This window comes from Sparus aurata, chromosome 20, assembly GCF_900880675.1.
Source record: "Sparus aurata chromosome 20, fSpaAur1.1, whole genome shotgun sequence".
In the NCBI taxonomy this organism is placed as follows: domain Eukaryota; kingdom Metazoa; phylum Chordata; class Actinopteri; order Spariformes; family Sparidae; genus Sparus; species Sparus aurata.
Window position 1 is genome coordinate 576240 of NC_044206.1, and position 16709 is coordinate 592948.

Genomic DNA, 16709 nt, shown 5'->3' on the forward strand with positions numbered 1-16709 from the left:
TATACAGGTCTTTAAAATATGTACCTCAAAACACAAAAGTTGAGACAAATGAATTAGCCAGCAACAACTTTTATTGGCAATAAAATAAAACATTATCATTTCACAGACTATTATTTAATTCATCCTACATACATACTAAAGTGTCTTCAAAAACTCCTCAGAGTCCAGAGCTCTTCTGAGTTTTTCAGCATATGTTTCTAGTTGCTGTAGAGCCTCCTTGCTCATGTTGTTTGTCATGTAATGAGCCAACAGCCGTTTTTCACTGATGAGACAAAATGGAAGAAAATAGCGATTAGTAAAAGGAAATTCACACGGAAAGGCTGTCACAATCATCAAACAATCACTAAACAATGTAAAAAACAATACTTATAGGTATTAGCACTCTCCTTATGTATGTAGCATACCTCAAGTCATACTGCAGTCCACATTTGTACACTTCTGTCGCTCTGTCAATGGAAAATGCATGGACAGCTGAAAGGGCGTGGACTGTTGCCTGTGTCATGAGGTGAACAAAAGGACATCTTTCATTTAGACATTTAAGTTGTCTGTCATGTTGCAGTTAACAAGATATTAACCATAAGTTCAAGACTGACAATAATAACAATTATACAAAATGTTATTATAATAAATAAAAAAGTTTCATAATTTACCTCTGGCAGAAGCACATCCATAACAAATGCCACGTGATTGTGACACCTGGTTGTCTGTGCTTTAACCAGGCTTGTCAAGAAGCCCAGCACTCTGTCCAGCTGCTCATCCTCCTCAAGAAAATGATCACCCTGCACTTTGATGTTCCCCAGGAGGATGTAACTTTTCATGTGATGACTGCCTGTAAATATATATATTTCTTAGGAGAATGCTCAAAATAAATGTACGAACACTAGGCTAACAGAAAATGTTTCACTTAAATCATTCATTTAACATATTTTGACCAAAATTAGTTACACTATGTGACTTAAATTCCATTTTCAAACTCACTTCAAGATGTTGCAGTAGACCGTTATCCTGAGTGATGAACGTTACATGAAGGTCACTAGTGACTCTTCTATGGTGTTCAGCTTGCTGAGCCCTTTTCTAAAATTTGATCAAACAGCATTCAGATGTTAAACGTAATTATTCTGGTTAAGTATATCAAATAAGATTTGTTGTTTGTTGATCCTTTGCATGTCCTTACCACAAGCCTGTCGAAAGATGCGTCTTCACTCAGGATCCCAACGTCTCTGGTTGTGGTGACCACATCATGTTAGTCCATGCTGTCATTATAGTCCTTAATCAGGACACACAAAGTCATGACTTAGTGCACAGCTGTGAACACTGGATATGTTGTTCTCTTGGGTTAATCTTCACTCACATTAACATGCTCTCTGGGTGGAAAGCTGTAAGGCCTCTTACTGTACATGTGGTCGGTGTCCTGTGGACTCTGCAGAAGAGAACCATAATTGTGTCAGTTTGTTTATGGGGATCCAGGTAGGATTGACATTTGCACTTAAAATTATCGCACCCCCATTGCAAATTAGGTTTATTGACAAAATGTACAAACTTTCTGCTTTTTACAATAAACAAATCAAACATGAACAATTTAAATGGATTCAAGAATACATCTGTCATTTTTGCAATAAATGTAGTTGTATGTCACTTTCTGACATGCACTTAAATGTTACCGTTAACAAATCTCTAGCCAGTACAGTTATTTGAAGTGATATAAAACATGACCCTATTTTTTTATGTTTTTGTGTTTCGCAAGGACTTAACTGCGCATTTCCCAGTGAAGACAGGGAGAGGACGCTGCAGACACTGCATTAAAGGATACACTACCACACAATGCAGCAAGTGTGATGTTCGCCTGTGCTTCTCAGAGGACAAGAACTGTTTTTGGGGCTTTCACAATGAATGAAAGTCAGCCATGAAAAGAAAAAAAGAATGAAGAAGTTGCTAAAAAAGGCTGTTTTATTGTTTTTTCAAAATAAATTTCTTCATAAAAAATATGACTAATATGTGATTATTATTAATGTTATATACTTTTAAGGGGCTAAGTAAGTAATCAACACTGCAAAATAACCCTTAGTTGTTCTGAATTGTCGTTCAGAGAACGTGAGTACATATACAGAAATTCAGCTCCCACCTAAGCCCAACGTTGCAATATTACAACATTTCTCTAAAAACTTACATAAACATTTTTAAAAAAAAAAAACTCTTTCATTTATGCATCAGAGGCCTCCTACAACAACATCTGAAGGGTCAAAAAAATTTTTTTTTAGATCTTTCTATATTTGGGTCTTACAGGGTTAACGAAATGTGGGGGGTTTTTTTTACAAATAGAGTCCGGTGTCTTTGAAAAACAGTCATTAATGCTCTTTCTGCCTGGCAAGAGACGTCTCAAACATTAAATTAAACGTCAACATCTTCCCAAAATGTAAACGACCTAACCTGAAACGGCATCTCCATCTTGTCTGCCTACAGGCGCTGCTGACAACTGCGGTTGGCGAACGTACGGTTAAAATGACATTAAGTGTTCAATGTTTACACCTCCTAACCGGGAACTTAAAAATAATATAAATGCGTCTCACCTGAACTGGCATTGCTGTCTTGTCTTCGCTGCATTTGCCTTCTTCTTCTTCTTCTTCTTCTTTGACTGCTTGCATTTGCTGCTGTGAGTTTAATCGTCCTTCCCGGCCACCGTAGCAACACGTAGGCGTAGTTTGTAGGGGCGTGGTTTGTATGGGGCGTGGTTCGTAGTGGCTTCGGGGGTCGCAGTGGCTGCAGTTGGGTATTATTGGATCTCTTTACCGTCTCTTCCTGCACCAAACGCGCAGCAAACGTGACGGCAACGTCAGCGAAAAAGTGTGGCGTACATAATACATCGTAAATCTGGTTTTACTTGGCCTATCAACACGATTTAAAAACTGGCATATACAGAGTCAGAACAGAGACTCACAGAGGCTCCGTCTCGCTGCTACATCATCTTAAATTAGTCACGTGATTTTGACGCGCCGGCACGTCAATCGACCTCAGAGGGTTAAAGCTGCACACCACTCGGACCAAACAAATCACAACTGATCACTAATTCCACACTTCATCTAACAGCGAACGCAGTAACACAATCATTACCCGACCAGCCGCGCGAGAACAAAACTCCTCAGATCCTACCTATGATAAAACTTTACCTGTTTATCTTCTGAAGTGTGCCGGGCTTAAGGCGACTTGAAAGGCTACTATCAGCGGCCGAAGCCCTGAAACGCCTGACTCCGACAGAGATTGTTATTCCCGCCCAGGATTACCCCGAAAATAAAAAAGGCAAAATAACAAAAGAGTGCCCAATGGAAAGGCTGATTAAACCCAGCTGGACACTCCCCTAGTCTTACCTGAGGAGCAGTTACCCGCACAGCTGCAACGGCAAAACAATGGCACACCGGACGACCGATACTCACTACCACAGCCACTAGTGGACAGAAAAACTTTTGCAGAGTTTTCTCCGGCTCCTTAACGATCCCGGACGAGCCCCCAAATATGTTACGTCCCCAGATGGTTAGGGGATGAAGGGAGTAACATAGTAAAATGATAAACCGGGTGTAAAGGAAACAAAAGAGAACTGTAGCAAATATTAACTCAAAAAGGCTTTATTGCCCACAAAAAAAAACACTTATTAGCCCACACGGCTATAGTCACGAGAAAACACTACACAAAACACAAAACACACTACACGCTGTAGCTCAGGCTCTCTGGCTCCTGCATATCACAGCCGCCCCGGCCCACTGGCATCTACAGCACCTTTATACCACATGGCCTAAGTGGCAAGTAGCCTCAGGTGTGCGATCCACACACTGACGAGGAGGAGGAGGAGGAGGATACGGGTGTCACCTGAATGGGTGAAAGAAAACAACACAAAATACACCCACAGCACTGGGGCCGTAACACTTGAATATCGATATTACAGCAAAATTGTAACAATGACTATTGTTACTTTTACAAAATACTAACATTCATAGATTTCTGATACATTATGATCAGAAATGTTGATATAATGACGAAGTGGGTAAAGACATGTATAGGAACAAGAACACAGCCTGGTCAGTTCAGATAATGACATGACTTTACTGGCATTCAGCCTTTAAGACCAGGAAACAAAACAGTCATATCACAATATAATGATATTCAAAATAAAATTTAAAAAGACAATATACGAATATGTATATGTACTGGATGGTCTCATATCACAATAACAGAACATATCATACATATTGCCCAGCTCTGTATCAGGGTAAAAATACTGTTTCTCTTGTTCAGAGGAAGGGTGTCTATGACATACCATTATTAAATTGATTTATATGTCACAGCACTGTTTGATTCAAGGGCCAGTGTGTTTCTTTTGTTATTATTAATGTCATAACACTGCAGTGACGTGGAAATGATATGATGATGCTTAGATGAATAATTAAATATATAACATTTTTATTTTGGGTAAATTGTGTCATCAATCATGCAATTTGTTGATGGATTAATCAACTAATGAAAAAAAACATTATTGAATCATTAATTGATTGTTAGGTGTAGCTGTCACACCGCGGTGAGGGCTGTCCTGTCTTGGGTTTTTTGTCTTGTGAGTTTCATGTTTTATTTTGAAAAGTAACTCTCCTCTCGTTTCAGGTCACTTGCCCTTCCTCTCGTGTCACCGGTCTGATGTCTCCCCTAATCCCTGATTGTTTTCACCTGTGCTCCCTTCCCTGGTGTATATATTGTCTTTGTCTTCCCCTGTCTCGTCGCCAGAGTATTTCGTCCTGTCAAGTACCTCCAGCCCCCGTATCACAGCCTTGCCACAGTTCTGAGAAGTATCGTATTGCTTGATTTTCTGTTATTTCTTGTATTCCTCTGAAGTTGAGTGATTTTGAGTTCTGCTAAAGTTTTGGCCAGTGTGTTCTTTTGTGTATCAGGTAATTTCATAGTGTTGTTGAGTTTTCCTCCTTGGGAGCGTTTTGATTTGTAGTTTTATTTAGCTCAGTGTAGCTTAGTTCTGTTTATAGCCTTTTGCCTTATCCTCCTTGAGAGCGATTTTCGTTGTTTAACTTTTCATAGATTTATTATCGATTTCAGATCAGTGTAGATTCTCTGTCTGCACCTGAGTCCTCATTTTGCCTAGGCCTGACAGTAGCCCTACAATACTTTATACTCACAGCTATGTCAGCACTCTGTGCACACACACACACACACACACACACACACACACACACACACACACACACACACACACACGACATATGGGGAGATGAAAAAACATTTGTACAACACTGTTTGTGTGTGTTTGTGTGTGTGTGTGTGCGTGCATGTTTTTTAACACTCTGCTGTCCTCTTCTTTTGACTTATATGAGTCGTAGAATGATACCATAGTGAAAATTACTTCTGTTGGATGGCACAATGCTGCTTAAATGTGTGTGTATGTGTGTGTCTGGAGGTGTCCTAGTGTGTCTGTGTGTGTGCCTCTATATGAAAATGAAGGCAGCAAATGTGAATCAATTCACCAATAACTAGCAACTCTGCACCTGCAGCCAAATCCCATTTGTGTCCTCACATGTAAAGTGCTTTCCACTGAACAGAAACGACTCCCATCTGCCCTCCTCATGAACACACACATTAATACGCATAAACACATACATATGGACAAAGTCAAATACTCACGTCTAGATGGCTAATGGGGATGAGTGAGGGAGAAAGAGAGACAGCAAAAAGCTGACTTAAACATTTTTCTCCATTTCAGAAAAGTAGCCGTGCCATTGTCAACATGATGAATGAGCGATAAAAAGAGAGAGAGACATACAAAGAAAGGAGGGGGAGAGAGGTGGTGAGGAAATAGCTTTAGAGGAAATGAGGAGGTGGAGCAGTCCAACCTGAAGATGTGATAGCAGCTGTTTTTTAGTGGAACATTATTTTAAGTAATAACAAATGTTGATATTTGACTTTATTATTATGTAATGGCAGTGCTTTTAAACATGCCCTGTCACTCAATGAATGGTAAGACAGTCAGCACATTTAAACTATGACCCCACCCTGCTGCTGGTCATGAAACAGGTGAAGTCTAACCCTAACAAGTAGCTTCAGCTTGTGGCTGAACAGCTGCCTGTTTGGCTCACAGGTTGAAGTTAGTGTGATCGTGTGTCAGTGCAGAATTCATTAAACTACTTGGAGAAACATCACACACTGTCAAAGCATCAACATTGATTTTCATTATGAAATTCAAAATATTAAAAAAATCTTCAAAACAAGAAAAGATCCTATTGTTTAATCCATAAACAAATGCAAATTGTGTTCAATTCGATTCCATCTGCAACATTTGGTTTGTAATCCTAGTGCTAAATTTGGGAGCTAAAATCGAAACAAAAAAGAAAAAAAAGAGAACCAGCAGCATCAAAGAGATTATGAATAATTTATTGATCTATTTGTTTAATAATGTTATTTCAAAGTGTATACATCTCAAAAACCCTTTTTTATGCCGCCATGTCTCATCAATAGCTGTTGTATATACAATAGCATATATCTGTGAGGCCCAGGTTGTATGCCTCTGTGCACCAGTTAAGTTGCTGTTCCTGAGCTATGGTGTTGAATAATGGGCAGTACAAACATTATGATTTCACAGTGAAACCCACCTTTGACCTTTTGGATATTACCTGTCATAACATTGTTATTTAAACATTAAGACATTTTGTTGTACTTATCATATGAATTGTTGAGTTATGGCCAAAAATGTGTTTTGGGAGGTCACAGTGACCTTTGACCACTGAATTCAGTTAATGCTTGAATTTAAGTTGAGATTTGTGCCATATTTCAAAGAAATTTCCCAGGGTGTTCTCGATATACTGCATTCACAAGAATATGACAGACAGATGGACAACTCCAAAACGTAAGTCCTCTGGCCATGACTGAAGTTGACAGCTCGAGTTTACAAAAAACTAGCAGTCAGTCCGAGGTGTTGCTGTTGTGCGCATATTAAAGATGTTATGAAGTCAGATCAATTGGTCCTTTATGTCTTGCAATATATCTTTAAACGTTACAGTTACAGCTGAGTATGACAAAAGAAAAACAAGTCAGCCAATTTCACATACCTCCACGATGAAAATCAACTGCCATTTGTCACACCAGAAGTGACTGGTGTTGTTAGCATGACGTGATGGCGATTTGTCTGTTACTGTGACTTGAGGACACAGTGACATTACTAGACAGGAATCTAGAATAGCAAATGACAAATCACACAGATTACATAGGCTGTAAACAAGCTCCATTTGTGTCACTGATTTTTATTAAACTTTGCAAAGTAACTTTGACATTCTAATCCCATTGAAGCTATTCAACCACATTTCTAAACAAGTGGTTTGGATACATGTGACAAACTGGGGGTTGTACAAAACCTGTGTGACTAAATTATTGTGTTGCTGCTATTCAAAAGATGTTACATTGTCCTCAGATCTCTTCAATTAAGTTGATTACTTCAAATGTTAAAACTAGGGCTGTGAAAGTTAACGCGTTAATAACACGTTAACGCAACATCCTCTTAACGCCGTTAATTTTTTTAATGCGCGATTAACACTCGTATAAAAAAAAAAAAAGAAACGCGCATTGTTTGATTTATGGCCGTCGATGGCATCTGTAGTCTTGATCCAGAGGGTGGCAGAAGAATAAGAAAGGGAATCAGAAGAAGAAGAAGCAGGGTTGGCGTTCGGGAAAAACACGGTGGACTGAAAAGCGAAAGTGAAAGTAAATGGAGAAAGGACTTATGAACGGCAAATTCACTTTGAAAACACTGCAAGATGGTTCGGTCCATAGGACAAAAGTTATCTGCACGTACTGTCGACATGAAATGAGTTACCATTGAAGTACGTCGAGTATCAGATATCATTTGCAAGCCAAACACATGAAAGATGCAGAGAGCCCACCGCCCCCTCGCCAAAAGCAGACATCACCATGTTTTGATCCCATTTAGGGTGAGGGGATATTTTTGGAGCCTTTTATTTTCCTGCATGATTTGAAGTGTTGAATTAACATTTTCATAAAGAAAGCATATTTACCCTTTCTTATGTTGTTAAAAGTATTAAGAACATGAAAAAAAATACATTAAGATACTTTTAGAACAGGAAAAAATGCACCAAAAGAATTGTGATTAATTTGCGATTAATCGCGAGTTAACTATGGACAAAATGTGATTAATCGCGATTAAAAAAATGTATTGTTTGACAGCACCTAGTTAAAACCAATAAGAAATAAGGCCAAAAGTGTCAAAATCAATTTCCAAACTGATTTTTCTCACACTAAGAATAATAATATGTTTTTAAAAGTCCAGAGAAGGAGAGCTTTTCAAGCTCAGGTAAAATGAGAATTACGAAAAAAGATGCAGTTCCTCTTCATCATCACATAGACTTGAGGCTATGATCACCCAAAGCCAGAGTCAAGGCCAAATAGGAAGGCAGTCTGCAGCAATGCAATTAACATTACCAGAAATAACAAGGATTGACTGCTGTGACACATGTCAAGTCAGCATTTTTAAAACAATCTTGCAATTGTGATCTTGTTAAAAGTGTGAGAGAGTGATGCAATGAAAACAAGAAAAAGTTAAATATCTGGTACCACCTGCTGGTCAGAGGTGGCGTCTGGTCAGAGTCAGACACACCGACACATCTACAAACAGTCTATATTGTTTTTACCTTTAATTCTTGTAAACTCAAGAGAGGATGATACAGAGATAGACTGAAGCCAAAACGTCCTGCAGATATGATGCAGGATGCCCTGAGTCTGTCTGAGTGTGCTGATGAAGGCCTGCACGGAGGTTTTTTTCATGATGATGTTTGATGTTTCATTGCCTGAGAGTTCTCCAGCCTATTATAACCAGTAAAACAACTTGAATATTCAATGTGAACTGCCCCTCCCCTTCAGATGGCCCATAAGACTCGTTCGCTGATTGTGATCCATGGCAGCTGACAATCGGCCCATTGCAGAAGGCTATAACCTGATGCTTGTATGCTGATGACAGTGTTAAGCACTGGACTCAGACGGAGCACTAATTGGACATTACTCCTGCAGAGAAGGGCTAAAAGCATCTCCGCCACTCTTTGTGCTGACATCCCTCTATTACTCCCATCACACTCTTCTCCATTCCTTTCGCTTTGGACTGCGCTTCTTTAATTGTAATAGCTTTTCTGGGAGTGTTAAAAGCAGCTCAGAGACACTGGTCATCACTTTAACAAATACAAAGACAACCTTTGTCATTTACACTCCTGAGATTTCTCTGTTTGTTTATGTGTCTTTACAATGAACGCCTACATATCAACACTTTACACAGTTTGTGTCTTTTATTTTTACTCTTTTGTGCTGGCAAGCATGTGTAACTGGATTAAAGATATTTACCATCCACAACAGCAGTGGATGGTAGTGTTTCCACCTCGTATGTATGTTAATAATGTAAGGGTGGCTTTAACAGCTTACCAGATGCCTTGCGCTATCACCATTAAGGCCAAGTTTGAATTTTTAATGAGGAGGAAACAAACTGTTACAGCTTCACAACATTAACAAATGGCTGCAGGCTCAAATTCCACCAAACAGCATGGAGCAATTAGCCCGGAGCAATCAGTGTCACAGGTACTGTTTTGACTAGTTTGTATCCGTGGATCAATACTCATTGCTCTGAATGTTGGATCAGGCCTCTGTCTTGTCTAAGTCAATGTTTTTTTGTTTTTTTTTATCTGTATATTCTCATGCTGTCATATCTGTCTCTGACTGATTGCAAACATGTGACAAATGTAAAACAACAGTGTAGAATTGAGATTAATTTGCCAACTAGAGGAACAACAAGAGCTTCCACTAACCCCAGGACAACAGAAGACTCTCTACTTAATAACAGAATTTTGAGAGGACAAGTTTCATGGAGCTTTATAGGGTGCTAGAGAGGTATACTTCTTTAGGAAACTCACTATGGAGCTGAAGGCTACAGACAGAAAGGGCACACTATAAGTAATTGAAGGAGACTTCCATTTAGATTTGTTTCATTATTGATTCTGTGATGTTGAAAATTATGATTTCAGTGATGAGCAGCTTAATTATTATCATTATGCTTTGTGTCAATGGCCATAAACTACGCAAATGTAATTTTAAAAAATCCATACTATCCAACTCCTCCAACATTATACACTGTACTTGACATAGTCGAAAAACATCATTTATATCACAGTCACAAAGGCATGCTGGTAGCATATTTATCAAAACACCCGCACCGAGCATCTTCACTCATCTCACTGGCTTTTCAAGCTTCCTGCTTGTCAGACTTCGTTAAACTTGTAAGCTCACACTTCTGCAGCAAGAGAGAGCAACATTGGCATCGTAATTGGTGGCATGGACATTGGGCAAAAAGAAAAAGCTGTTGACAGCCTCAGAAACTGTCAACGAGGGAATGTTAGCATCAATTGAGGAGGTGGTTACAGATGAGAAAACTTTAAAAAGTATAATTGATTAGATCAAGCAAATTCCAATAGCTGACACGTCAACTATGAGAAGAGTCAGGTACCTTGCATTTGACATTCTTGAGATGCTTTTGGCTGAGGTGACGTCTTTAGCCACGGATGAATTGACAGACAACAGTGATGTTGCACAGCTTTGCCTCTATGTTTGATTCTTCGATGGGGAATGTTTTTGGGAGGATTTGCTTAGAATAATTCCTCTGGAGTGACATGCCGCCAGTGAGATTTTATTCACCAAAATTGCTTCATCCTTTAAGAAGAACAAGTTGGATTTGGAACATGTCAACATGCTGGTGATGGATGTTGTGCCCTCAGTGGCGGGCAGGGAGCACAGGCTGGCCGCTAGGATGGCGGCTGTGGCTCCGCAGCTGATACATTACCTTATCCAACAAAGCCTTTTGTGTACCAAGCTAAGTGGTGAGTTAAAAGAGGCCATGGACCCCTATAGGCTTTATTCATTGTACCTACAGCTTACAGCACCACCTTCTCTGCAAGTTGTTGACAGAAATGTCAGCTGGATATAAAGATTTGCCCCCCCTTTATTTTATCTTATTATCTGGTAATGGGGGTTAACAAATCCAGTCTTATGCCTCCTGAACTGCTCAAGGTCTTATCTGGGCTGCCCGGATAATATCAGACATGTAAAATCTCACATCCAATTCTTACCAAGAATCGGAAACCCGTGTTGTCTCTGCTTATCCTTCTTTGACCTTCTGCTTTATTTTTTTTTTTTCCACTGCTGCATGTCACTACAGCAAGTTGGTGCACCAGTCTCCATTTTGTTGTCTGCTTCCCGTGAGATCATGTCAGAGGGATCACAGTGTGATGCCACATCAACAATAAAAGGTGTCAGGTCGTGGAACCATTCATGATGAGCATTGTTTAGCAAACATATTGTGGCTTGTTGTATTGTTTTCAGTTTTCATATTGCATTTGGGAAGATCTGAGTGAACAAGTTATAGAGTGGTTTTAGCTCTGGGTGATCTGCAGGAGAGAAAACAAGAAACAACGAGAAGACACACAGTGTCTTTACTAGCTTCAGACTGATGCAGTTGTAATTTTCCCACTCATTCCCCACGTTTAGCAAATGCACTTGCACCCACCTGTGCGCCCCTGCGTGTGTAAAAAATGAGGTGTGGTCAGGTGCACTGATGGTTGATTGCTATCCTGAGGCAGCAGAAGACGACAGCATCACAGACCAACAGAGGTCTGGTCTAAAGTCAAACCGCAGTCTGTTTCCTGATATTTAAAGGACACTTTAGATGCTCCTTCACAGGCAGGCTCACACCGTTCATACACTCTGATTTTATGATTACTAGTGCAGTACCCGTAGGAAATATGTATTCCTATAGAAAAGTGGGAGGTTAAGTAGCTTTTTCATGGATGGCCAAATGAGGCTGTGTTTGAAGGTGGGACGTCAGGGATATTTAGGTTTGTTGTGAAATCCGATATTCCAGGGTATAATTGGCTGTTTTTGACTATTTTTGATTTTGCCATTATATTTCACCTTATAAGCTATTTACTTGGTGTCATTATTTTCAGCACAACCTCACATGTGTGACTGTACAGTTATTTTTTTATTTTGACATACTGTATTAACACAATGGACCTAAAATCACAAAAAAAAAAAAAACATAAAATCCAACTAGAAAAAGTTAGATTTTTTTACTGTGAAAACCACAAATATGTTTAACAAACCATTTTTTATTACTTATAATGCAAATATAAATTGTTGTTTGCTAAATTTGTGCATACATTTTAAGAATTTGCAAAGTTATATGTAACTGTTTACATTTAAATGCAGGCAGTGCACCTCTTAGGGAGCTCAGGCAGACCTGAGCACTGCCTCTGAGCATGCTCCACATGCAGCTTCTCCTCATTATTCTGACTCATTAAACAAAAACCGACTCCACTACACACTAGACACACTACACCAAACACTACATAACACACTATCTATACACTCCAAACACGCTAAATGTCACAAATCTCTCAACTCTCAATATCGCTGTCTACACACCGACCGTCGTTGCCTTTCATTCATCCGCCTCCGTCCCTCCCACAACTCCCTGTTCCTCAACAACCAAACTTGCTGCTTGGACACTTTCGTGATAAAAGCCAGTTTTTCCCGTTTCTTCTTGCACCAGACACAAAGCAAACGTGACGGCAATGTTTGCGAAAAAGCGTGGCGGACATTATTTACCCTAAGTCCGGTTTTGGACGTGCCGGTGCGTTGGTCCGTCGCCTCGGGAGGTGGGCCGTGTAGGTTGGCTAGCAGCTAACTGCTAGCTACACACGAACATCCACAGATTCCGATTCCACTTTGTTGTCCACGCGTCTCCGGATCTCCTCAGACCCGAACAGACTCGGTCTGGACTCGTTTAGTCTCATTAATCCACAACAGTCAGTTTAGATGCACAGAACAGAACAGAACAGAACGGGACCTAACCGCCGGCAAAATCCCGGTCCAGCTCGCGCCGCTGCAGGTATTGTTTCTTAAGGTATGTTGTGGGTTTGAGCTCTGCAGTGATTGGCTCTGGTGCACACGTGGCTATGGTGTGCAGTGATTGGCTCTGGTGCGCACGTGGCTACGGTCTGCAGTGATTGGCTCTGGTGCGCACGTGACTGTAGTGGCTGATCCTGATCCGCAGAGATATTTGAGGAACACACACACACACACACACACACACACACACACACACACACACACACACACACACAGACAGACAGAGATTCCTTGCTTTTATAGAGAGATGAGGCTGCTTTCAGTTATTTTAAACATTTCCATAAACACAGTCATGTAATGTAACAACACATTTAATCAGCTTAACTAAAAGCTGTAGTTATAAACTCTCCAAAGGAAACCAGTCAGCAGTTTTAAATAATCAGTTTCTCAAGTTTATCAGCTGTTGATAATAATCTCATGATAATGCAGCCTGTTGTAGAATAGGGAGTAAAATAAACACACACACACACAATTCAATCGTTTTTCAGCAATTGCAAAACATTTTCCCTTCAATTATGATCGAAATTAAATTAATCAACTGGGTCTTGACATTCTACTTGTTGGAATGTAACTTGTTGGAAAACACATTTGTTACAAAGATTGACTCATACAAAACCCAGGTTGTACAAAAACAATAATAGCAACAGTACTTACAATACAATTATTACCCCCAGATTCTACCAGGACCATCACAGCCGTGAGATGGGGCCTGGAACTGATCGCAGCCTTCTAGACAATGATTGTGTTTCCACTGGCTGTGCAACATCATGTCTCAGCAGCATCCAGGAAGCGGCTCTCTGCTCTGCTCTGTGGAGAATACAGCTGTGTCAATCAGCACAGAGCAGATCGAGTCAGACAGGAAGTCACGCAGTGGAGCGGCCAGCAGACAATTTTCAAAATATAACATGGTGTGCCGACTTGGAACCTAGAGCACCACAGAGTCAGAAACATTAACACTAAATGGACAAATAATGAAACGATTCATCTGCATTGCTTAGTCAACCACAGTAGGAGCAGAGAAAACAAAGGGAAATAAACATGATCTGAGCAAGTCAACAGCATCAGGCAGCCATGAAGCTCCGCTTCTGAAACACTCCCAGTGGGATAGGAGTTTTTGTGAAACACGGAACAAAACAGAGACGCACACGGCAGGTAACATATATCTGCACAGTGGAATCAAGGGGTTAGAGTTTCCTTGGTGCTAAAGTTAAATAAAAGGTCAGTATGGACTCCTCTATCTGTACACATCAAAGTGTCTTTGTTACAACAGATCTTGCACTATATCACCAACAAACATCTCATCATGGAGCTTCAAAGAAGCTCCAACTCGCCATCAATGATCTCCTCTTTCAGACACTGGAAACTTTACAATTAGCTGCCATGTCAGTTTGATTGCGCTGCAGAGCCTTGATTGTGCCTGGAGCCCTGCTGTAGAACACTGATAGAGGCTAAACCAGGCCAAGCTGTAATTGATATTGTAGAGAGGGAGGAGGAACTGTCTTTGTGTCTGTCTGTGTGTGTGTGTGTGTGTGTGTGTGTGTGTGTGTGTTTTTATAAATCCTTGTCACTCCCTCACAGTATACATTGATTAAACCAATTTCTACTATAAAATATTTCATGAGTGTGCTGTACAGTATTTGCTCTAAGTTGTTCAGATCATTGCCACCTAAAATAAAATAGTTTAATGAATGTATATACTATACAAATAAATCCACAGTATGGTTTTCTAATTCATCCCCTTTGTCCGTGCAGGATTTTATGATCAAGCAAAAAATGAACTGAACCCAGTTACAAGCACGAGGCATACATACCATGAACTCAGAAATGATATGCAGTGGGGCGGTGTGAAGGCTACCACATGGACTGTGTATATTTCCACAGATCTAAGCTGGTTGAGATTGATCTTTCCTGCTGTTATTAAATTGGTATTGATGTGCCAGTAGGACGGATGGCCACACCTACAGCCGGGGTCATGCTTCAGAAGCTTAAATTTAATCAAAATAATAATACATTTTTTATGATGAAGCTGCACAGAGGTTTGGAAGCGAGCGCTGATTTGCAGGGAGTACGCAAGGTAACATTAGGACTGAGCGTTTACAGCCAGCATTTGCAACTCACTAAAACACACCGTGCACACAGTGGAAACATAATGGCAAAACACTTTGTGTGAAACATCCAAACACAACCACACTACATCCAACATAGGGCTACGTCTCAGCCCAACAGTCAACATTTTAACAGAGTATTCAGTTAACTCTGCATTCAAAATGTATCTGAATGATTAACAACTGCGTCTGCATGCTCCACATCTTAGAGGAATCTACTTCTTCATCAACAAACTCACTTGAATGTCCTCATCTCCCACCCCTTCTTAGTCCAACTTTATTCTGAACAATAATAAAAACACAGTGAGCATCTACAGGCACACATTTCAGATAAAAAGGCCCATATAACTAGCTGTAAAAAGAACACAAATGCTAGTCAGTAAAAGATACCAGATTCTTAACTATTGATATTTTTACCACAGCAGGGCTGGTGGGGCTGAGGTACACTTCCTTTTTTGCAGCATTATTCAATTATTACAAAGGAAGGGAGAGAAAGCAGGAGAGGGGAACGAGCAAGAAGGATGGCAGAGAAGAGAAAACAAGAGAAAGAAGAAAGGTGGATGGATGGATGGATGGATAGATAGCTAGATAAAGAGAAAGAGGGTGTGCAGCGGTGTGGCAGAGGCAGGCAGAATTAAAGAGGCTTTTTTGTGGCGTTTAATATCCATTCATTGGCTGGACTGCTGACACAGTGAGAGCACTGCGCTCAGGATTTATAGCCACTTCTAATGGGCATGCCCAGAACCACAGCACTGCAGTCAGCACATTCTCCCTCTCTGCACACACACTCACGAAGATAACCCCCTGAACACACACCCACACACACACACACACACACACACACACGCACCCACACACACACACGCACACACGCACACACACACACACACACACGCACCCACACACACACACACGCACACACGCACACACACACACACACACACACACACACATACCTTTCTTCTCATCACTTGTGGGGACATTATATAGACTTACATTCATTTCCTTGAGACTTACCCCAACCCTCACCTTACCCTAACTCTAACCCATTGCCCTAACCTTAACCCAGGTCTTTGCCTTAACATTTAAAAATAACGATAATGATTTTGGGGTCCAGCATTTTGGTCCTCCACGTGAGTGGGCGACCACACACAAACACACACAGTCTCTCTCTCAGACACACACACCTTGGTAATTGTGCTGTAAATGTCTCAGTACAGGTATCAGAAAACTCACTGCATGAGGAACATACAAATGTGATCATGTTGTGTGAGTCCACTAAAAACAAGAAGTGCATGTAAACACATACAAACACAGACACACACCGACCTGCCCAACTTGGGGTCTCCATGTACAGCCGACTGGATGGAGAGAGGGGATCTTTCCGCTGCCCTGTTAGACAAGGAGAGTGAAGATAGAAAAAGGTTAGCCATCAAGGAAACATTTGAACGGGTAGTTTGATCCAGAGGTGCGGTACATGACAAAGGCACCTGATTCAAATGTTAAAAGCATGATGTTTTTAATTCAACCAATTCAACTCCTATACATAGAGAACACAGTTCAACATGTATGAGTGTGGCTGCAGCTGAACATTTTACCATAGTTTTT

The 16709-nt window shown here is 40.5% G+C and overlaps 1 protein-coding gene and 1 long non-coding RNA gene across 5 annotated transcripts in view; both read right to left on the reverse strand.

Annotated features, from left to right (window-relative positions):
- Positions 1 to 16709, reverse strand: part of LOC115570877 (RNA binding protein fox-1 homolog 3-like) — a 1044539-nt gene that overhangs the window by 532399 nt on the left and 495431 nt on the right. For 2 of the 4 annotated variants that reach the window (XM_030399653.1, XM_030399654.1), the window contains one exon: positions 16431 to 16493. The exons of the other annotated variants lie outside the window; for them this stretch is intronic. In XM_030399653.1, the coding sequence (XP_030255513.1) occupies positions 16431 to 16493 (63 nt within the window). The remainder of the gene's footprint in view (positions 1 to 16430; positions 16494 to 16709) is intronic. 4 annotated transcript variants of the gene reach the window in all.
- Positions 50 to 2858, reverse strand: LOC115570885 (uncharacterized). Its single transcript, XR_003981836.1, has 7 exons — positions 2568 to 2858; positions 1352 to 1420; positions 1175 to 1267; positions 979 to 1074; positions 651 to 829; positions 405 to 493; positions 50 to 262 (listed from the first exon to the last, which is right to left on the reverse strand). It is a non-coding gene; the product is annotated as an uncharacterized LOC115570885 (long non-coding RNA).